Source organism: Choloepus didactylus, chromosome 6 (assembly GCF_015220235.1).
Source record: "Choloepus didactylus isolate mChoDid1 chromosome 6, mChoDid1.pri, whole genome shotgun sequence".
Taxonomy (NCBI): Eukaryota; Metazoa; Chordata; class Mammalia; order Pilosa; family Megalonychidae; genus Choloepus; species Choloepus didactylus.
The window spans coordinates 8,935,339-8,960,221 of record NC_051312.1 but is presented as its reverse complement, the minus strand read 5'-3'; the positions used below and the strand labels follow the sequence as shown (position 1 = coordinate 8,960,221).

The window sequence follows — 24,883 nt, the reverse complement described above, 5'->3', positions numbered from 1 at the left end:
TCCATTGTATATTGACCTTTGCACTGAAGGTACAAGAGCAATGGGGGGTAAAACTGCTGGCGCCTTAATGCAAATCAAGGCAGTAGCCCCAGAATCTATTTGTAGTCATAGTATTATTTACCACCCGACCCTCGAAGTAAAGAAAAAAAGAGCCAGTTTCACTTAAGAATATTCTACAGAAAGCAGTAAAAGTTGTTTATTTTGTTACACCTCAGTTCTTGAGTTCATGTCTTTTAATATTCTGAGTTGAAATGGGAAGTATGCATAATAGGGACCTATGAAGGGCTTCCTTTTTGGGGAAATGATGGAAAAGATGAGAACAATATTGCACTGTGCTTCAAAAGTGCCAGAACTGGATGTGATCCTGTGACTGCACTGTCCTCTCCATCCTGTCACCTGCATACACAGAGCCCTCTTAACAGAGGATTATTGTGATTCAGATAGGGAATTTGGGGTGAAAATTTTTACAGGTATTTATAGCACATATTTGGGTGGTGAGAGTACAAATAATGAGGGCAGCTGCTCTTGAAAGGTGATTTGTTCTATGGGAAAAATAAGTAAGATAAAGGGGATAGCCGGGGAGGAATGTAGACCCGGCATTGTGGGATGGAGAACATCTTCTTGACTGAAAGCGGGATGTGAAAGGAAATGAAATAAGCTACAGTGGCAGAGAGATTCCAAAAGGAGCCAAGAGGTCACTCTGGTGGGCACTCTTACACACAATATAGACAACCCTTTTTAGGTTCTAGTGAATTGGAGTAGCTAGCAGTAAATACCTGAAACTGTCAAACTACAACCCAGACCCATGACTCTTGAAGACGATTGTATAAAAATGTAGCTTATGAGAGGTGACAATGTGATTGGGAAAGCCATATGGACCACACTCCCCTTTGTCTAGTTTATGGATGGATGAGTAGAAAAATGGGGGAAGGAAAAAAACAAACAAACAAGGCACCCAGTGTTCTTTTTTACTTTAATTGCTCTTTTTCACTTTAATTATTATTCTTGTTATTTTTGTGTATGTGGTAATGAAGGTGTCAGGGATTGGTTTTGGTGATGAATGCACAACTGTGTTAATGGTACCGTGAACCATTGAATGTACGCTTTGTTTTATATGACTGCATGGTATGTGAATATATCTCAATAAAATGAATTAAAAAAAAGATAAAGGGGATGGAGAGTGTCAAAGAGTTGGAAGTTATAAATTATATATAGTTGTCAGTGTATACCTTACTAAGAAGAAACATTTATGCAGAGATTTCTAAGGAGGCTAGAGAGTGAACTCTGCACATAACTAAAGGAAGTGTATTGCAGACAGAAGGAAAAACCAGTGCACAGCCCTAAAGCAGGAAGGCATCTGACCTGTTTGGAGAATAGGGGGTAAAGAGGAGTCCAGTGAGGTTGAAGAGAAGTGCAGTAGGAGACGAGGTCAAAGAGGTGGGGGTGGATGCAGGTAATTGTGAGGTCTCTGACTTTCATTATGTGTGAGTTGGAGGGCTTTGAGCAGAGAACTGGTAAGATTGCTCTGGATGTTGTGTTGAGAACAGGCTGTAAGTAGGAAAGAGAGGAATCAGGAAGACCAGTTAATAGGCTGCAGCAGTGATTCAGGCAAGAGACTTGAGAGTGGCTTACATAGGGAGGGTAGCAGTGGTGATTGTAAGTGGTCATATTTTTAAAGGTAGAGCCAACAAGATTTCCTGAAGGACTTGAAGTGGGATGTAAGAAAAGAAGAGTAAGAATGACACCAAAGTTTTGTTTTGAGCAGCTGGTCAGGTGGAATTGCTGTTAAATGAGATGGGTAAGACTGGGTGAAGCAAGTTTGGAGGGAAAGATCAAAAATTCAGTTTATCATATTATGTTTGAGCTGCCTGTTAAACATCCAAGAGGAGCTATTGAATAGATAGTTGAATGTATGAGTTTGGAGTTCAGAAGGGAGGTTTAGGGTAGAAATACAGCTTAGGGAGTTAATATTAAGATCCTGAGATTGGATGAGATAAGCAGGAGTGGAGTGGGTCTGAGGATTGAGGCCCAGGGCACCCCAACATTAGGAAGTCAGGGAGAAGAGGAGAAGCCTGAAAAGGAGATGGAGAGAGAGCAGCTAGTGGGCAAAAGAAGATTCCAGAGAGTGTGGGGTCCTGGAAGCCAGATGAAAGAAGTGTTGCCAGTAGTAGAGTGTGATCAGCCTGTTCAAAAGCTGCCGAGAGATCAGAATGATGAGAACTGATGATCAGATTTACCAAAGTGGGAGTTATTTGAGACCTTGTCAATAGCAGCATGGGTGGAATGGTGGAGGAAGAAAGTCCAATTAGAATACATTTAAGAGGAAATAGGAGGAAGGGTCTTCAACGCTTCAGGAATAGACAATTCTTTTGAGGAGTTTGCTGCAAAGGGAAGGTACGAAATGGGGTATTAGCCAGAAGGGCGGGTGGGAACAAAAGGGGATGTTTTTTAAGATGACAGACACAACAGTATGTTTGCTGATGGGAATGCTCCAGTAGAGAGAAGAAAGTTGGTTATACAGGAGAGGAAAGAATGGCTAGAACGGCGTCCCTGAGTAGGTGAGAAGGGATGAGATCTAGTGTCCAAGTGGAGCAGCTGACTTCAGATGGGAGCAGGAGAGCTCATCCAGCTAACAGGAGGGAAGGAGGAAATCTGGGTACAGAATGCAGTGAGAGTTATGGGAGCTCTCTTCTTATGGCCTCATTTTTCTCAGAGACATAGGAATCCAGGTCATCAGCTTAGAGTGAAAGGAGGGGTAAAGAGGTGTTGGAACTTGAGGAAAAATGAGAAGATACGAAGTTGTCATCTAGGAGAGTGGAATACTGAAAGGACTTGGGAGAAAATAGTATGATTTCCAGGCAGCATTATAGACACATTTAAGATTTAGAGTCACAAATTTAAAGGGAGACCAGTTCGCCTGATTATATGTTTCTTTCCGGGCATATTCAGCTGGTACATTTGGGTTTAAACAGGGTTATAATTTACCAAATGAGTATGGTAGTGCAAAGAGGGGCAAAGGCAGTAAGGGTGTGTGCAGAGGCATGTTTGTAATGGTGGACTGTAGCATTTAAGCTGGGAAAGGAGGAAGGGGGGACAATAAGGTCACAAGGAGTAGTAGAAAGGTGGGAGGATCATGATCAAGTAGGATTTATCTCAGATATGCAAGGGTGTTTCATCATAAGCAAACCAATTAATGTAATACACCACATTAACAAAACGAATGGGAAGAAACCCACATGATCATCCCAGTTGTCACAGAAAAGGAATTTGACAAAATCCAGCACCACTTCCTGATAAAAACACTTAGAAAACTAGGAATAAAAGGAAACTTCTCAACATGATAAAGGGCATATATGAAAAAACCCACAGTTAGCATCATACTCGATAGGGAAAGACTCAAAACTTCCCTCTGAGATCAGAAACAACAAGACAAGGTTGCCCACTTGTCACCACTGCTATTCAGTATTGTAATGGAAGTTCTAGCCAGAGTAATTGGCACTTACAATAGCAACTAAAGGAATCAAATATCTAGGAATAACTCTAACCAAGGGGTAAAGGACTTGTACACAGAGAACTAAAAAACATTGCTAAAAGAAATCAAAGAAGACCTAAGTAAATGAAAGGACATTCTTGTTCATGGACTGGCAGACTAAATCCTACCCAGAGCAATTTATAGATTTAACACAATCCCAGTCAAAATTCCAACAACCATCTTTGCAATAATGGAAAAACCAACCATCAAATTTATATGGAAGGGTAAGGGGGCCCAAATAGCCAAACCTGTCTTGAAAAAGAACAAAGTTGCAAGACTCACACTTCCTGATTTTAAAACTTACTACAAAACCACAGTAATCAAAGCAGCATGGTACTGGCAAAGGACAGACATGTAGAGGAATGGAATGAAATTGAGAGTTCAGAAATAAACCCTCACATCTGTGGTCAACTGATGTTTGAAAAGGATGCCAAATCCACTTGATTTGGGAAAGAATAGTCTCTTCAAAAAATGGTACTGGGAAACTAGATATTCATATTGCAAAGAATGAAGGTGTACCCCCCTACCTCACATCGCATACAAAAGCTCAACTCAGTGTGGATCAAAGACCTAAATATAAGAACCAAAACCATAAAACTCCTAGAAAAAAACATAGGAAAGCATCTTTAGGACCTCGTGTTAGGCAGTAGTGTCTTAGATTTTACACCCAGAGCACAAGCAACAAAGGAAAAAAAATAGATAAAAGGAAACTCATCAAAATTTAAAACCTTTATGAAATTATGAAACTTTTATGCATCAAGGACTTTATCATGAAAGCAAAAAAGACAACATACAGGATTGGAGAAAATATTTGGAAACCACATAGCCAATAAAGGTTTAATATACTGAATATATAAAGAATTCCTACAACTCTTCAACAAAATGACAACCCAATTTAAAAATGGGCAAAAGAGATGGATAGACATTTCTGAAAAGAAGATATACAGATGGTCAAAAAGCACATGAAAAGATGCTCAGCATTATTTAGCCATTAAGCAAATGCAAACTGCAGCCAAAATGGGATACTATTTCACACCCATTAGAATGGCCACTATAAAAAACAAAAACAGACAAACAAAACAGAAAATAACAAGTGTTGGAGAGGATGTGGAGACATAGGAACACTCATTCACTGTTAGTAGGAATGTAAAAGGTACAGCCGCTGTGGAAGACAGTTTGGTGGTTCCTCAGAAAGTTAAGCATAGAAATACTAGGTATATACTCAAAAGGATTGAAAACAGGGACTCGAACAAACAATTGTACACCAGTGTTCACAGCAGCATTATTCACAATTTGCCAAAAGGTGAAAGCAACCCAAGTGTCCATCAGTCAATGAATGGATAAACAAAATGTGTTATATACATACAATGGAAAATTATTCAGCCATAAGTGAACCTTGAAAACATCATGTTGAATGAAATAAGCCAGATACAAAAGGACAGATATTGTATGATCTCACTGCTGTGAAATATTTAGAATAAGCAAATTCGTAGAGTCATCAACTATAATACAGGTTATCAGGGGCTGGGATAGAGGTAGGGAATAGGGAGTTAATGCTTAAATGGTACAGAATTTCTATTTGGGATGATGGAAAAGTTTTGGTAATGGATGGTGGTGGTGTGAACAACACAGCATTGTGAATATAATTAACAGCACTAAATATATATTTGAACATGGTTAAAAGGGGAAATTTTAGGTTGTATATATGTTACTAGAAAAAAAATTTTTTAAACCAAACCACAAACAGTGAATCCTAATGTAAACTGTGCACTATAGTTAATAGTACAATTATTCCATTATTAAAACTTTCCCATCTCCTCAAACAGAAACCCTATACCCATTATGCATTAACTCCCCATCCTTCCGGCCCCCTGGCGACTTGTACTCTAATTTCTGTCTCTATGAGGTTCACATATTCACCGATATTTTCTTTGTAGTTACCGTGGGGCTTAATTTAACATCCTAAATCTATAACAATCTCATTTGCTTTGATACCAAATTAACTTCAATAGTATTGCCAAATTATGTTCCTGTACCCCTCCGTCCCCCTACCTTTAAGTAGTTCTTGTCACATATTACATGTTTATACTTCGAGTCCAACACCACTGATTTTTCATTACATTTTATGCATTTTATTTTTAGATCTTTTAGGAAGTCAAGAGTGAAGTTACAAACCAAAAATACAACAGTGCCAGCATTTTTTTTACCTGTGTCATTACCCTCACTGAGGATATTTATATCTTCATGTGGCTACGATCTATTGTCTATTGTCTTTTCCTTTCAACCTGCGAAACTCCCTTTAACCTGCAGAATTCTCCTGTAGGGTGGATCTAGTGGTGACAAACTCCCTCAGTTTTATTTATCTGGGAATGTCTTAATCATATTCCCTCATTTTTTTAAATTAAATTTTATTTTATTTTTAATTTAATTTTATTGAGATATATTCACATACCACACAGTCATCCCCAGTGTACAATCAGTTGTTCACAGCACCATTATATAGTTGTGCATTCATCACCACATTGAATTTTTGAACATTTTCATTACCATACACAAAAAAGAATAAGAATAAAAGTTAAAGTGGAAAAGAACACCCAAAACATCCCATTTCCCCCTCCCTCCCTATTATTCATTTACTTTTGTCCTCATTTTTCTATTCATCTGTTCATACATTATATAAAAGGAGTGGGAGCCACAAAGTTTTCATAATCACACGGTCGCACAGTGTAAGCTATATAGTTATACAATCATCTTTAAGAATCAAGGCTACTGGGTTGCAGTTCAACAGTTTCAGGTATTTCCTTCTAGCTATTCCAATACACTAAAAACTAAAAAGGAATATCTATATACTGCGTAAGAGTAACCTCCAGAATGACCTCTCAACTCTATTTGAGATCTCTCAGCTACTGAAACTTTATTTTCTTTCATTTCACTTCCCCCTTTTGGTCCAAGAAGGTTTTCTCAATCTCTCAATGCCAGGGCCAGGCTCATCACCACGAGTCATGTACCACGTTGCCAGGGAGTTTCACACCCCTGGGAGTCACATCCCACATAGCAGGGAGGGCAGTCAGTTTACCTGCAGAGTTGGCTTAGAGAGAGAGGCTCATCTGAGCAACAAAAGAGGCTCTCTGGGGGTGACTCTTAGGCACCATTTTAAGTAGGCTTAGCCTCTCCCTTATAGTAACAAACTTCATAAGGGCAAGGCCCAAGGTCGAGGTCTCGGCCTTCTAATTTGGTAGCCCCCCATGCTTGTGAGAATATCATTAGTTCCTCAGGTGGGGAAATTTAATATTTCCACATTTTCCCACAGTCCCTCAAGAGGGCTTTGCAAGTGCAGCTTCATTCTCTGCCAGAATTGTTCTGGGATGTATTGGGGCTTCAAACTAACCTGCACAAACCAACCAGACCTCACTCACCAATCAGTGTTCCATATAATTATGTTGTTTGAATAAACTGACCATACAAGTCAAATTATATAATGTATTACAAAAAATGTAGATATTCTTCCTAATAAATATCTCTTCCTTTGGTCCCACACAGAAGCTGAACCTTCAAAAACACTGTCAATATCATCCTTTCCCCTTCAGTCTGATTTACCTTACTCCTAACCAAGTCCGTTTCGTTCATATTTCTAGTTGAAGTCTGATCTCTTTTTTCAGACTCTTTTAACATTTGCTGTATGGGGTAATGCTGACATTCATATCTGCCAGACTCTGGCTCTGAGTCTCAGGTGTCACACAGATACCCAAAGTTCCAGGGACCAATCAGGTTATACACAAACAACTCAGCATCTCAGAGTTAATTTAGAAATACATCTCAGGGATAGATGTATCTGCTATAAGAGCTTACAGTCTAGAAACCTTTACAATAAGCCTTACCCTGATAACATATGCTCTCAGATTCAATTATCAGAGTTTGCACATTATATTTAGTTCATATTAGTGAAGCATAATATTTTTCTTTTCATTTCTGGTTTATTTCACTCAACATACTATCCTCAATGTCCATTCACCTCACAACTTCACTCCTACTTGTAGCAGTTCAATATTCCATTCACAGATCACCATTCCATTCATCAGTTGATGTACCCTTTGGTCACCTCCATCCACTACAAATCATGAATACTGATACCATAAAAACCACTGTGCAAATGTCCCTTCATGTCCCTCTTTTCAGTTCTTCCAAGTATTTACCCAATAACCAAGTTGCAGGACCATATGGCAACGCCATGCTTAGCTTCCTGTGGAACCACCACACTGCCCTCCAGATGGGCTGCACCATTCTACTCCCCCACATTTTCTCCAGCATTTGTATCCCTGTTTGTTTTTTAGATGGTTGTATTCACACACCATACATTCCATCCTAAGTAAACAATCAGTGGTTCCCTGTAAAATCACACAGTTATGCATTCACCACCACTATCTATATAAGGATATTTCCATTTCTTCCACAAAGAAAGAGGAAGCAGTGAAAAAAGTAAAAAGAAAAGAGGAAAAAAGGTGACAACTACAAAACAACAAAAGAAAAATAAAATTAAAATAAAATACAATTAAAAAGTCAGACAACACCACCACCATCAAGAATCCCCCTACCTCTCCCTTATATCCCCCTCTTACAGACATTTAGATTTGGTATATTGCCTTTGCTACAATCGTGGAAATATATTATAACATTACCATTAACTGTAGACTCCAGTTTGCATTGATTGTATTTTTTTCCTCCAATACTGTCCCATTTTTAACACCTTGCAAAGTTGACATTCATTTGTTCTCCCTCATATAAAAACATACTTGTACATTTAATCACAGTCATTGACCACTCTAGGTTTCACTAATTTACACAGTCCCAGTCATCTTTGTCCTTCCCCCATTGTCCTATCTACCCCAACGTTCCCCCCTAAATCTTACTCAAAGCCATCTTTGTTCAGTATACTTACATTATTGTGTTACCATCACTCAGTATTGTGCTCCAAACCTCTCTCCTTCATTTCCTGTTGTTGTATTGCTCCCTTTAGTATTTCCTGTAGAGCAGGTATTTTGTTCACAGACTCTCTCAGTGTCTGAGAATATTTTAAACTCTCCCTCATTTTTGAAGGACAGCTTCGCCGGATATAGAATTCTTGGTTGATAATTCCTGTCCTCCAGTGTCTTAAATATGTCACACCACTGCCTCCAGTATCTTAAATATGTCACACCACTGCCTTCTCACCTCCAAGGTTTCTGTTGAAAAATCCACACATAGTCTTATCGAGCTCCCCTTGTATGTGATGGATCGCTTTTCTCTTGCTGCTTTCAGAATTCTCTCTTTGTCTTTGACATTTGATAATCTAATTATTAAGTGTCTTGGCATAGATCTATTTGGATCTATTCTGTTTGGGGCACACTGCACTTCTTGGGTCTATAATTTTATGTCTTTCATAAGAGATGGGAAATTTTCAATGTTTATTTCCTCCACTATTGTTTCTGCCCCCTTTCCCTTCTCTTCTCCTCCTGGGACATCTGTGACATGTACATCAATGTGCTTCATGTTGTCATTCAGTTCCCTAAGATGCTGGTTATATTTCTCCGTTATTTTCCCTGTCTACTCTTTTGTGTGAAGAATTTCAGATGTCCTGGCCTCCAGTTCATGAATCTTTTCTTCTTTCTGTTTAAATTTGCTGTTGTATGTCTCCGTTGTATTTTTTATCTCTTGTATTGTGCCTTTCATTTCCATAAGTCTGCTAATTGTTTTTTCACACTTTAGATTTCTTCCTTATGTTTGCCCAATGTCTTCTTTAGGTTCTTCATCTCTTTTGCCATATCTTCCCTCAACTCATTGATTTGATTTTTGGCTTGATTTAGGAGATTTGTTTGATTAATAATTAGTTGTTTCAATTCCTGTATCTCAGTTGAAGTGTAAGTTTGTTTCTTTGACTGGGCCATATCTTCGTTTTTCCTAAGGTGACTCAAAATCTTTTGTTGTCTAGGCATCTGGTTTCCTTGATTACCCCAATCAGATTTTCCCAGACCAGGGGCCCAGGTCTCAGGAGGAAGGTGTAATCAGTTTCACTTTTCCCCGAGCATCAGGTTGTCAGACTTTCGCATGAGGTCTCTAGATTCGGTGTTCTTCCTATCCAGCCCAGCAGGTGGCACTTGTCAGCCTGCAGCTCCCCACTGGTGTAAAGAGGTGCAGTCCCTTTACTTCACAGTGGACCAGTCCTGGCCAGGGACTGAGGGTGTCAGAAGCCAAGCTTAAGTTTTTCTGGTTGGTTTGTTTGTTTTCCCCCAGGCCCTGGGGTCTTAGTTCTCTAAGGGAGGGCTGTCGCTTGAACTAGGCCCACCCCCCTTTTCTTAAGGAAGATACACCCCCTACAGAGTTATCTTCTACACTTGAATTCCTCTTTTGTCTCTCTGACTCTCTTAACTCCACCCTTGTGTGGGTCAGCCACTGCCAATTGAAAACGCCTGAAGCTTTCTCTAATGAGCTGCTTAGAATGAGAGAGAAAAAAATGGAAACAGGACAAAAGCACCTTTTCAGAGCCTGTCTCTAGACCCTCAGTTTCACTGGTTGACCGGAGTTTGTGCCCAGTTCTCTGTGCCCCTTTTTTGGGGCAGTTCTCTGAGCTCAGCCATCTTTAAAAGCCTCTGTTTTTATTTAGGGGTGTGTGTGTGTGTCCGTGTGTGTGTGTGTGTGTGTGTGTTTTCCTTCAACCCTGCCTCCTCTCTGCCAGGAGGAACCACAGATTCCTGTATGCTCAGGGCCTATCTGTGCTTGTATGTTGTAGTCAATAGTCCAAATTTGTTAAATTAAAACCGCAATTGGAGCTTGGCTGAGCCACCCCTCCCTGCTCCGACAGGGACTGCTTCTTTCTCACACAGCAGAAGTTTTGTAGCTTGGCTGGCAGTGCTGGGGGGAGGGGCGCCGATCCACAGTTTTACTTACTTTATGCTGCAATCTCAGCTGTTCCACCCATTCCTAACTGGTGTACGATGTGTGAACAGTCACGGATGTCCCGCAACAATCATTCTAGACTATTTACTAGTTGTTCCTGGCTATTTACTAGTTGCTCTCGAGGACCAACTAAATTCCACACCTCTCTATGCCTCCATCTTGCCCCGCCTCCTCCCTCATTTTTAAAGACAGTTTTGTGAGATATAGAATTCTTGGTTGGCAATTTTTTGCTTTCAGCACTTTAAATGTCATCCACTGCCTTCTTGCCTCATCAGGGAGGCCCCTGTGCTTGGACCTGGAGCTATTCTCTAACTTCATTGTATGGATTGCCCTGAAGGAGAGCCCTTGCACAGGTCGATCTGCGAAGACTGAGAAAGATGTTTCCTTTTTTCCATTTTTCTTTTTCTTTGCTAGTTCCTGATATTCAAGGAAAGCTGTATCATAACACTAGCCGGATATAAGCTTAAGGAACAGACACCTCAGGATCTAAATTCCAACAATAACACATTAAAATATCAAAAAGTCCAGGTTTCAATGAAAAGTTACAAAAACATATAAAGAAACAGGAAGTTATTGCCCAGACAAAGTATAAGATTAAAGCATTAGAAACTATCAGTGAGGAGGACCAGACCTGTGACATATTACACAAAGAATTTTAAAAAATGGTCCTGAATATGCTGAAAGAGCTAAAGGAAGACATGGACAAAGAACTATAGTAAATCAGAAAAATGACAGATGAACACAAAGATATATCAGTAGAGAGATGGAAATTATGAAAAGGAACCAAACAGAGCTGAAGACCACAGTAACAGAAATTTAAAATTCCCTAGAGGGGTTCAACAGCAGATTGGGGCTGGCAGGAGAAAGAATCAGTGAGGTTGAATATAAGAAAATTGAAATTATCTAGTCTGAGTTACAGAAAGAAGAAAGAATGAAGAAAAGTGAACAGAGCCTGAGAGACCTGTGGAGCACCATCGAGCATATCAGTGTACACACTGTGGGAGCCCCAGAAGGAGAAGGAAGAGAGGAAGGGACAGAGAAAATATTCAAAGAGATAATGGCTGAAAATGTCCCAAATTTAATAAAAGACATGAATATACATATCGAAGATGCTCAACGAACTTGAAACAGGATCAACCCAAATATACCCACACCATGGCATATTAGAATGAAACATAGAATTCCAAAGGAAAAAGAGAGAATTCTAAACACACCAAGAGAGAAGTAACATGTCACATACAGAGGAACTTTTTTTTTAAATTTAATTTTATTGAGATATATTCACATACCATGCAGTCATACAAAGCATACATTCAGTTGTTCACAGTACCATTATATAGTTGTGTGTTCACCAAAATTAATTTTTGAACATTTTCATTACCACACACACAAAAATAAGAAGAATAAAAATTAAAGTGAAAAAGAACAATTGAAGTAAAAAAGAACACTGGGTGCCCTTTTTTTTTTTTGTTTTTTTGTCCCCATTTTTCTACTTACCCATCCATACGCTGGACAAAGGGGAGTGTGGTCCATATGGCTTTCCCAATCACATTGTCACCCCTCATAAGCTACATTCTTATACAGTCGTCTTCAACATTCATGGGTTCTGGGTTGTAGTTTGAGAGTTTCAGGTATTTACTGCTAGCTATTCCAATGCATTAGAACCTAAAAAGGGTTGTCTGTATTGTGTGTAAGAGTGCCCACCAGCGTGACCTCTTGGCTCCTGTTGGAATCTCTCTGCCACTGAAGCTTATTTCATTTCCTTTCACATCCCCCTTTTGGTCAAGAAGATGTTCTCCATCCCATGATGCCAGGTCTAGATTCCTCCCCAGGAGTCATATTCCACGTTGCCAGGGAGATTTACTCCCCTGGGTCAGAGGAGCTTTAATAAGTTTAAGTGCTAATCTCTCATTGGAAATCACAGAGTCAAGAAGGCAGTGGGTGACATATGTAAAGTGCTGAAAACAAAAATTTGCCAAACAAGAATTCTCTTTCTATAAAACTGTCTTTCAAAAAATGAGAGAGCTGGGGCTTGCTTGGATGAATTTTAGGGCTGTAAAGTAGGGGCTGAGCCCACCTGTAGTTATGCCTAGGAGTCACCTTCAGAGAACCTCTTTTGTTGCTCAAATGTGGACTTTCTCTCTCTAAACCTAATTCTGCAAATAAATTCATCACCACCCCCACAGCATGGGACAGGAACACCAAGATGAATGAGCCCTTCTGGCGATGTCGGACATGGATTCCGGGAATGAGCCTGACCCTGGCATCGAGGGATTGAGAATGCCTTTTTGACCAAAAGGGGGAAAAGAGAGGCAACAAAATAAGGTTTTAGTGCCTAAGATAATTCAATAGTGTCAGGAAGTTGTCCTGGAGGGAGGTTGCTACTATGCGAGCTTCACCTAGATCTGCCAAATCACCACAGTATGATAAGCCCAAGTTAACAGTAGGCCTGAAATCTTTAAAGAATACCTGGGTCCCTATCTGAGACTCTATAAAAGTTTCACTCACTAAGTTTATTCATCAGAAACTTAAATCCTTCAGAGACCTCCTATGCCAGCTAAGCCCCAAAACCCAAACACAATAGCCTCTTCAAGAACATCAACCAGATGTGTTCCCTTTGCTCATAAAGTTGACACCCTTTTTCAGCATGAACAAGTTAGGGTGGTCACTGCCTAGACATCCCTGAAGATCAGAAAGTGATTAAACTAGAGGAAGGGATAGCAATAGACAAGGTGGAATTTAACAAAGGATTATGAATACTGAATCTTTATATAAGTTTCTTTTTCTTTAGTTACTAGGTTATTAGAATAGTTAGAAGGAAAGAATTGAAATGGTGGAACTGTAACCCATAGCATCCTTTGAAATTTGTTCTATACCTACTTGTTAAATTGTAATTTGAAAGTTATACCTTTTTGTATATATGTTATATTTCATAATAATGAAATAACTGAAACTGTGGAATTATAGCCTATAATATTTTTGAAATTTGCTCTCTATTGGTTGACTTGCACTTGAAAAGCTATCACTTTTATGTATACTTGTTATATCCTACAATTAAAAAATATGATTTAAAAAATGAGAGATTAAGACATTCCCATATAAACAATAGCTGAAGGGGTTTTTTCACTACTAGACTCACCCTACAAGAGACTCTAACAAGAGCTCTGCAGGTTGAAAGGAAAAGACAGTAGACAATAGATCGAAGCCACAGGCAGAAATAAAGATCTCTGGTGAGCATAACGACACAGGTGGAATAAATGCTGGAAGTGTTGTATTTTGGTTTGTAAGTCCACTCTCGACTTCGTAAAGGATCTAAAAGGAAAATGCATAAAATATAATGATAAATCAGTGGTATTGGACTCATGAGGTAAAAACACGTAGTTTGTGACAAGAACTTCTTAAAGGTAGGGGGATGGAGGAGTACAGGAACATAGTTTGGTAATGCTACTGAAGTTAATTTAGTACCAAAGCAAATGAGATTGTTATAGATTTAGGATGTTAAATTAAGCCCCAAGATAACTACAAAGAAAATATCAGAGAATATGCAAAGCTCATTGAGACAGAAATTAGAGTATAGGTTGCCAGGAGTGGGGGTCAGGGCAGGGGGAAATGGGGAGTTAAATGCATAATGGGTGTAGGGTTTCTGTTTGGGGAAATGGGGAATTTTTAGTAATGGAAGGTGGTGAGGCTACAACAATATTATGAATGTGTTAAATCCCGTTGAATGGTATGCTTGGGAGTGGTTGAGATGGGAAAGTTTATTTTACATAAATAACATATATATATGGCTGTACTAGTCAGAGTTCTCTAGGGAAACAGAACCAACAGGAGATATCTGTAAATATGAAATTTTATAAAAGTGTCTCACACAACTGTGGGGATGCACAAGTCCAAATTCCGTAATGCCGGCCACAAGCTGGCAACTCCAATGAAGGTCCTCGATGAACTCCCCAGGAGAGGCTGGCTGGCTGAAAAAGAAGTGAAAGTTCTCTCTTCTCCTTGAAAACTCTTCAACTGATTGGATTAAATCCAACTGATTGTATTCTCTCATTGTGGAAGGCACACCCTTTGTTGATCGAGATGAAATCAGCCACAAATGGAGATTGTAGATGAAATATTTAACTGATGATTTAATAAACCAACCTTCTGGTTTATTAATCAGCCACAAAATGTCCTTGCAGTAACAGGCCAGTGTTGCTTGACCAGACAACTGGGCACCATCACCTGGCCAGGTTGACACATGAACCTAACCATCACAGTTGCTACGATTTTTTTTTTTTTTAAATAGCAATTAGAAAGTCAAATGCAATTCATGATCCTAGATAGGCTCTAACAAGGGAGGAGAAAACACTCAAAGGGACATTATTGGGACATATGAAAAAATTGTAGTATAGACTGTAAGTTTTATATCAGTGTTAAATTTCTTGAACTTGATAACTGCACTTAAGGTTGTTTCATAAGTGAATATCCTTGTTCTTAGGTAATGTACATGGCACTAAGTGTTCAAGAAGCATAATTTATATAACCTACAATCAAGTGTCAAGGAAATGGACTGATAAATAAATGGATAAATAGAATGATATGGCAAATGTGGCAAAACTTTTTAAATTGGTAGATCTGGGTATCGGGTATATGTTGGAGTTCTCTGTATGGAATTTGTATCATTTTTGTATCTGTCTGATATATTTGATAGTATTTCTAAATAAAAAGTTTTTTTAAAAGATACCTTTAAGAAAAAGAATAGGCAGGAAATTATTCACAATGCATATATCTGACAGATGTCTTGTATAAAATGGATACAATTCAGTAAGACAAACAATGCATTTTTTTTAAATGGGCCTAGAGACTAATTAGGCACTTCACAAATGGAGATCTACAAATGACCAATAAACTGATGAACAGGTGCTCAACATTATTAGTCATTGGGGAAATGCAAATCGCAACCACTGTGATACTCGACTACACATCCATGAATCAAGAACTGCCCACACCAAATGTAGATGAAGATGGGGGGCCACTGCTGCCCTCATACACTGCTGGTAGAGGTGGGTGTGGATTACATGGGTGTATGCGTTTATCAATTTACCAATCTGTGTTCTTAAGATCTGGGCACTTTGCTATATTTAAATTTTTTAAAAAATAATTTATATAAAGCTGCTGGCATTCCTCAAGCCTTCTGCTAATGACTTCTTACAGTTTAGGAATAGTTTAACCCGACTATTTTTTTAGAGCTAAATTTGTTAGATTGTGATTTCTTCTATAGAAAATAATCTATCACGTATCTTTTTGAGTTTAATAATGCAACCTGTGTTTAACAGCAGGTGTTACCATTCATTCTTAACTATACAGTTTTTGACCCTAGTTTCATTCTTGTTTCACCTGCTTCTACCCCAAACCACAAACAATTAACACTACAGTGGTACCAACCACAGCGCTCACCTACATGGCTGTGCCACATCATCATGTACATGTGTACCCCGATATGGTCCAGGAGCCTTCCACATTCCTTTTAGTTTCCACTCAGATATCAATTGTGCAGTTTTTTATGCCCCTCTTGTCTGGAATGCCATGCATTGTGCACGGTCCCACGCAAGCCCACATAGATTTCAGAGTGGGGGAGAGGAAATGAATGGGCATTTGCAGAACGTGGCCTTGCAGGTTGTCCTACATTAGAAGACTGAGTATGAGCTTTGACTCAGCCATTTGACAATGCAGGTTTTCTAAGAAATAGGATTGTTGGGAAAATTAAGTGCAATATCTTATATCAGTTTTTCTCAAATTGGTCCCAGAACCCCTTTACAGTGTTAAAAATTCTTGTGGATCTCGAAGAGCTTTGGTTTACATGGGTTACATATAGTGATAGTTATATTAGAAATTAGAATGAGGCAAGTTTGAAATATTTATTTATTATTTTTAAATAGTAATAAACACATTTTATGTTATAAAAATAACTAAAACTTCCAAAACAAACAAACAAAAATAGTGGGAAGAATTGCATCATTTTACGTTTGTAAATCTCTTTTAATGTCTGGCTTAATAGAAGGCAGCTGGATTCTCCTGTCTGCTTCTACATTGTCTTGTAACATCACACGAAATGTAGCTTTTGGAAAACTCCACTGTGCTCTCTTGAGAGAATTGGAGTGAAAAAGGCAAATATAAAATATTGTTTCAATACTGTTATGAAAATAATTTTGACCTGTTCACCCTTATATGAAAGTACATAGCAAACATGTAAGGGCATAATTTTCATGATATGTTAGTTACCATATTTTTACAGTTTTATGGAATTCATAGTTTTACAGAGTATCTGTTTGGGGTGATGGAAAAGTTTGGGTAATGGATGGTGGTGATCGTAGCCCAACACTGAATGTTAACAGCACTGAATTATATATCTGAATGTGGTGAATAGAGGACATTTTAGGTTGTATATATGTTACTAGAATAAAAATTAAAAAAAAAAAAAAAAAAAAAAAAACCATAGGACTATACAACACAGAGTGGACCCTAATGTAAATCATGGCCTATAGTTAACAGTATAATTATAGGAACTAAGATGGTGGCTTAGAGAGGAGTGGAAGCTAAGTAGTCCCCCTGGAACAACTAAAAAAAACCGGAAACAACTAGTAAATAATCCGGAATAACTGCAGGGGGACAAACGTGACCGTCCACTCATCATACACTAACCTGAATTGGGAGGAATGCCCAAGATCACAGCATAAAATCTGTAAGTAAGAACTGTGGATCCAAATCGGGAGACCCCTCCCCCACAGCCCGAGCTACAAAGCCTCGTGGTGCCAGAGAGACGCTTTCTCCCAGCAAGCGAATATAGCTCAGCTGAGCTCCAACTAGGGTTTTAATTAGCGAGTGTGAACTGCTCACTACGAGGTACGAATCCCCAACAAGCAGACAGAGGCTTTGGGTGACGACTGACCTTGGAGAGCCGGAGGGTCGCCTCAGACTAGCTCTGTTCCTTTTTCAACTCAGTGGAGAAAGCCTCGGCCATTTTCAGTTCCCAGTTCTGTGACCCAGATGGGTGTGGCACAGGCAGAGGGAGACCACTGAAATGCTAATGAACTCCCCCTAGGGCATCTATCTTCTCTAAGAGGAAAGGGGTGGGGCCCAGTTTTACTATCTGCCTTTCATTCAGAACTTACACCAGTCAAGAATTATAGGCTAATCTTTGCATCAGGCAGAGAGCACCCCTGCACGGCCCGGCAGCCCGGGGCTTCCCTCAGCGGACAACGCGCACTAGTGACGTAGCACAGCCTTCCCTCAGCAGAGGTCCTGGAAGATCACAGCTGAGAAGGGGGGCCCACTCGGAAAACCCAGGGACGCTACGTCAATGCCGGTGGTTTGTGGGTCAGCGACAGAGAAAATCTGGGGCAGAAATGAAATGAAGGCTTAGACTCTTGCAGCAGCCTTGAATCCCGGGAACACCTGGGAGGTTCAAAAATTAAAGCGGCCCTGCCTCCCTGACCACCCAGACACACGCACCACATTCAGGGTGGATGGCTCCAACAACAAACCCAAACTGAGTTCACCAACTGAACCCCACAAAAATCATTTCCCCACACACCACAGAGACAGAGTTGGGGAGAACTGACTTGAGGGGTATAGGTGACTCGCAGATGCCATTTGCTGGTTAGTTGGAGAAAGTGTATGCAACCAACTTGTATTTCTGAAAATTTAATTGGTATTTTTTTTTTTTTTTACAACTTGAAAGAACCCTATCAAGCAAAGCAAATGCCAAGAGGCCAAAAACAACAGAAAATCTTAATGCATATGATAAAACCAGACAATATGGAGAACCCGATCCGAAACACCCGAATCAAAATATCAGAAGAGACACAGTGCTTGGCACAAGTAATCAAACAATCACAATCGAGGAACAAAACCATGGCACAGGATATAAAAGACATGAAGAAGACCATGGAACAGGATAAAAGAGACATAAAGAAGACCCTAGAAGAGCATAAAGAAGACATTGCAAGAGTAAATAAAAAAATAGAAGATCTTATGGAAATGAAAGAAATTGTTGGCCAAATTAAAAAGACTCTGGATACTCATAACACAAGATTAGAGGAAGATGAACAATGACTCAGTGTCCTAGAGGTCCACAGAACAGAAAATGAAAGAACAAAAGAAAGAATGGAGAAAAAAATCGAAAAGGATCTCAGGGATAGGATAGATAAAATAAAACATCCAAATTTAAGACTCATTGGTGTCCCAGAAGGGGAAGAGAAGGGTAAAGGTCTAGAAAGAGTAGTCAAAGAAATTATTGGGGAAAACTTCCCAAACCTTCTATACAATATAAATGCACAAAGCATAAATGCCCAGCAAACTCCAAATAGAATAAATCCAAATAAACTCACTCCAAGACATATTCTGATCAGACTCTCAAATACTGAAGAGAAGGAGCAAGTTCTGAAAGCAGCAAGAGAAAAGCAGTTCACCACATACAAAGGAAACAACATAAGACTAAGTTGTGACTACTCAGCAGCCACCGTGGAGGCAAGAAGGCAGTGGCATGACATATTTAAAATTCTGAGAGAGAAAAATTTCCAACCAAGAATACTTTATCCAGCAAAACTCTCCTTCAAATTTGAGGGAGAACTTAAATTTTTCACAGACAAACAAATGCTGAGAGAGTTTGCCAATAAAAGACCTGCCCTACTTCAGATACTAAAGGGAGCCCTACTGACAGAGAAACAAAGAAAGGAGAAAGAGATATAGAGAATTTTAACAGACATTTATAGAACCTTAATCCCAAATCACCAGGACACTCATTTTTCTCTAGTGATCACAGATCTTTCTCCAGAATGGACCATATGCTGGGACATAAAACAAGCCTCAATAAATTAAAAAAAAACAAAAACACAATTGAACATATTCAAAGCACAATCTCTGACCACAATGGAATACAAATAGAAGTCAATAATCTTTGAATTGTAACTCCACTATTTACTTCCTACATGATATAAAATACGTAAACTCTAATGACAAATCAGTGGTTTTGAACTCAATGTAAAATATGTAATTTTTGACAAGAACTATATAAAGGTGGGGGAATGGAGGAGTATAGGTACATAGTTTGTGTCCTATTGAAATTAAGTTGATATCAAAGAAAAACAAGATTGTTATGGATTTAAGACTTTAATTTTAAGCCCCACAGTAAACACAAAGAAATTATCAGAGAATATGACCATAGAGATGAAAAGTAGAGTATGGGTTAAGAGAAATGGGGGAAGGGGCAATGGGGAGTTAAGAAATGAGTGTAGGGTTGCTGTTTGAGGTGAAGGGAAATTTCTAGTATGGATGGTGGGAAGGCGATAGCATTACAACATTCTAAATGTGATTAATCCCACTAATGGAATGCTAGGGAGGGGGGTTGGAATGGGAAGATTTAGGCCGTATATATGTTTCCACAATTGAGGGAAAAAAAAAAAAAAAGTCTAAATAGATGACAATTGAATGCCAAGGATGACCCTGGATGGGATCTGAGGATGGAAGACAGGAGGCTCAAAGGGACACAGTTGAGACATAAGGAAAAGGAAATATAGAATGTAAGCTTTGTATCATTGTTGAATCTCTTGTACTTCTTAGCTGCGCTTAATGGGATTGCATAAAAGAATGTTCTTCTTCATGGGAATTGTATATGTGAATTATAGTGTTTGTTCAAGGATGTGTACAGCTAGCTCTCATGTTCAGAAGACAGAGCAATAGATGATGGATGATAGGGAGGGAAGGAGGGAAAGAAATAATGGTCTGACAACATGTTAAAGTTAGTGGATTGGGGTATCGGGGTGGGGTCAGGGAATGCTGGAGTTCTGTGTATGGGGTTTTTATTGTTTTTGCAACTGTTCCTATAACTTTTAATTTATTTCAAAATAAAATGTAAAAAAATATATATTTATAGTCTAATTATCATAATATTCTCTCATCAACTAACAAAATGTTAACAGTGGGGGCAGGTATATGGGAACTCTATTTTCTGCATGATTTTTCTGTAAACTTATAACTTCTCTAATAATTAAAAAAAATTAAGATATTTTCTTAGAATTCACTTACTTGGGTTACAATATTTGAGTGTAAATATTTTTATATTTCCAAGCTGCTTTCTGAAAAAGGTTGCCCTGATTTACTTTGCCTCCAACTGTGGATGAATTGACAAATCTCACCACCTCCTTGCCAAATTTTGGATATTGTAACTCTTTTATTATTGTTACTAATTTTAAAACTGGCTATGTGGTTTTTAGAAAATCTATTCAAAAACATTTATTTACCATCTTTGATGCACCAGAATTCATACTGACAAGACACATCTCTATATCACGGAGCTCAAAGTTTAGAGAGATAAATAATTGGCAGTAAGAGGGATGTCTGTGTCTAACAAAGGGTTTGGTTGGAAGGGGCCTAAAAGAGAAGCCTCCTAGAAACAAATTGTATCTAGGCTGAGGTCTGAAAGGTGAGTTGTTTAACTGTGTATTAAAGCAAGAAAGAACATTGCAGAAAGAAGAGAGGAGGGAAAAACGTGTGAAAAGGTCCAAAGATGAGACAGTATTGCTGAAGTGTTGGTTAGAGCAGGAGACAGGGAAGATGAGGTGATGATCAAACTGCACTTGAAGGTGCTAGTACCTGCCAGCCTCTTCCCCAGGAGTGTTGTGAGAACTCAAAGGTGATAAATCCTTTTTGTGTGAAAACCCTTTATGAACCGTGCTCCATGAGCACATGTAAGGTCATTACCTCTGGCAGTGGTTTGGTTCTATTAGGTACAGCAGACTGGTGAAGTATTTGGACTGGTGAAAATTTTTGTAGCATTTAGAAATTGTTTGCAAACAAAGTATTTCTTTTGGTCTGATTTTTGGTGATGCAGTTTCAACATATATTTTTTTCTTGGCTTCAGGGTTCCAAAAGGATTCTTCGCTCCAACGAGATCATCCTTCCGTCTAGTGGACTCGTGGAAACAGAGCTCCAATTAACTTTCTCCCTTCAGGTGAGAATCTCGTAGATCTTAGGTCACTAACATGCCATATCCAGTCTAGTCCCAAAAAAGTCCTCTAATCTGCAGACTTCTTTCATCCAAGAACAGCCATAACCCAGCTTGGGCAGGAAGGAATTAGTCTTAAAGTCGCCTAGAGGCTTTATGGCTAGCCTGGGGGACCAAAGCAATTACTTAGCCAGTATCCTAGCGTGCTGAGACCTATGTAGGCTGCAGAAAATACGCCGTCTCATTCTTTCTTCTCTTTCCCTTAGATGACCCTCTGAGCCGCGTACTCTCCCACACCCATCCCACCCCCAGGCCCATCACCTCTCTTTAAAAATCCACAGCACACACCGCAGCGGAGTGCACCCCTTCGTTCTGTTTCCATTCACACTGTAATCACCATCCCTCCCCTTCACCTTATCCTTCCTTCTGTCTCTCTTTTATCATAATCCCATTAGCCCAAATTGAAGTTCATGGAGAAAACACTTGATCCGATAAAGAGGCAGTTTTCTGAACATGTGTGGAAACCCAGGGCTGTGGAAGGGAAGACAGTCACCAAGCAGAATCTGACCCTCCAGCAGCAACCTAATGACGTTCCTTTCACGCCCTGCTTGTCCCCCTTTTACATAAGGGAGAAGTTGAAGCACAGAAAGATGATGTCCTCCCTAGCAGGACCAGAACTCACCATGCACCCAGTTGTTTACTAACCATGTTTGACTCTGTTTTGTGCTTGATAGTACCCTCATTTCCTTAAGCGAGATGCCAACAAGCTGCAGATCATGTTGCAAAGGAGAAAGCGTTACAAGAACCGGACCATCTTGGGCTACAAGACCCTGGCTGTGGGGCTCATCAACATGGCTGAGGTGAGGGGTGCGGGCTCCGTGCTTGGGCCTTTGCGTCTGAGGCTCCAGGGGAGGCCCCAGGCCTGCCAGTTGCACTCAGCCACTGATTTTCCCAGCCTGGTGGCCGCTGTTTTATATTATTTTACAAATTAATGATTTTATTGGAAATTCAGGTTATACCTCTTATCAAGTACTTACCAAGTTTTTCTTTAACTTAAAGAAAATCAATGTCAAACTTACAGAAAAGTTGTAAGAATAAGTGCAGATAACTTCAGTAACTCCCATTATCATTCAGTCCTGACTGTACTCAGAGCTAGGCCCGACTCCACAGGCTGGGGGCGACCCTCTGCCACACCACCCTCCAGACGCCTGCCACGAGCGAGTTCCCACGGCCACCCTCACTTCTCACTTCCTCTCACCAGCTGACAGCCCCTCGGGTTCGATAATTTGCTGGAATGACTCACAGAACTCAGGAAAGCACCACTTAAAATTATAGTTTTATTATAGCAAAAAGGGTTACAAAACAAAAGAAGCTGAGAGAAGAGATGCATAGGGTGAGGTCTGGGAGGGTCTCACGGCACGACTCCGTGTCCTTTCCAGATGGAGTCGGAAGGCATCACCCTCCTGGCATTCAGTGTCTGTTAGTAACCATGGAAGCACTCTATGCTTCAGGTGCCCAGTTCGCATCGGGGCCTCCTCATGCAGGCGTGACTGAGGCGTGATCCGTGCCCCATCTCCAGCTGCTCCCCCCACCCCCGCCGGCCTGCCTTCCCCTTCCCAAAGAACCTGGCCCAGAAATTACCTCCCAGGAAAGGGGGCCAAAGGCCAGCCAAGTTCTTTATTATACTACAAATAATGCCCTACATCCAAATTCTTCAGTTTTTAACATTTTTACCACATTTGCCCTTATTACTGTCTATATAAATTTATGCATAATATTTTCTTTTCTGAGCCATTGAAAGTAAGTTGCAGGTACAGTGCCATATTCCACCTGTTTTCCTAAGAATGAGGATACTCTGTTTCCTACGCACCATGCCACATAAAGATCAGGAAATTAACATAAATACAATACTGCCGTCTAATCCACAGTCTCCATTCCGATTATGCTAAATGTCTGAATAATGTCCTTTGTAGGCCCAGGATCCAACCTAGGATTATGTGTTGCATTTAGCCGTTGTGTCTCTTCAAACTCCTTCCATCTGAGTACAGTCTGGGTACTTGATTGAATGCTGGGATTTGTCTGACGTTCTCTCATGATTAGATTCAGGGTTTGTGTTTTGGGCAGAATTACCACGAAGTAATGCTGTACTTCTCAGTGCAGCACAGCAGGCCGCACTCGATGCTGGTTGTTCCTTTACTGGTGACATTAACTTTTATCATCTTTTATAACTTTTATCACAAAGTTAACTAGACCCGTGTCTGCCGGGTTTCTCCACTATAAAGCTAATTAGTAAGTACTTTGTATTCATTAATGAAAAAAAATTTATGGGGAGATATTTTGGGACCATGTAAACATCTTTTTCCTCATATTTTCACCAACTAGTTTTTGCACCTTTAATGATTCTTGTCTGAATCAGTTATTACTATGATGGTTGCCAAGCAGTAAATTTCTAATTCCATCATTCCTTCTATATTTCTTAGTTGGCTTTCTGTTGTAAAATAGAGCTTTCCCTTCTTCCCCACTTATTGACAGATTTATTCATTTCCTTACATCAGTTATGTATCATAACATTTTTATGTACCTATTGTTTTATTCGGTAGGTTTCAATCTGTTACTGTCGTTACTTATTAACGCTCAAATTGTCTCAGATGTGGCCAGTGCCCATTCAGGCTGGCTCCTATGTCCTTTTTGATAGTTTCCATCATTCTTTTCATACTCCCTTACTTTTATGTTCAAGGCTCATGTTGTACTTTCTCTGACCCAAACCTGGTATGAACCAGTTCTCCAAGAAGCAAGGAGCACTAGTTCTGTTTAGTAGAGAAAGTATTTAGGAACCAAGATCTGAGTACTAGGAGTGTTGGTTTTCCTCACCAGAGGTTGATGCTTCTCCTCCCTCGGCAGACAGACTAGGAAATGTGTGTGTGTGTGTAGGCAGGCACACTCATGTGTGTGTAGCAGGCACACTTGTGTACACACATTTGTATTGACTATGTCTGTCTAACCATGAGTTCACATCAGTAACTTCAGCTCCAGTCCAACCCCATAGAGCCTGTGCTTGCCTTCCCTTTCCATACCTGTAACTCCCTTTTCCAACTGTGAGAAGCCAGGCTTCGTAATTATCCTCAGTAAATCTGCTCGTTTGTGCAGTTCTGTATGCTGGTCATGTCCCTTTAGCCCTAACAAAGGGAAGGAGGAAAGGGACCACAAATCAGTTTTAAAAATGGTTTCTGTACTTTAATAAATTAAATAGGAAAAAACTTTGTAGCCATCGTAACTAGAATATGTGAGATAGTCTCAGCCCGTCTTGAAAAACTCTTCAGGTTTTGCATCAGGAGGAGGGACTAGGAGGAGTGAATTAATGCCAACACCCCCTTTCCCAGCTGTGCCAGGCCCTGCCATTTTCCCATACGCCGTGACTCCTCCTCCTCTTCCCT

General features: G+C 39.8%; 1 protein-coding gene across 2 annotated transcripts in view; it reads left to right on the top strand.

Moving 5' to 3' along the window:
- PACS1 (phosphofurin acidic cluster sorting protein 1) overlaps positions 1 to 24,883 on the top strand; it is a 170,648-nt gene that overhangs the window by 121,280 nt on the left and 24,485 nt on the right. For both annotated transcript variants that reach the window (XM_037838047.1, XM_037838048.1), the window contains exons 3-4: positions 21,366 to 21,455; positions 22,184 to 22,309. In XM_037838047.1, coding sequence (XP_037693975.1) covers positions 21,366 to 21,455; positions 22,184 to 22,309 — 216 coding nt within the window. The remainder of the gene's footprint in view (positions 1 to 21,365; positions 21,456 to 22,183; positions 22,310 to 24,883) is intronic.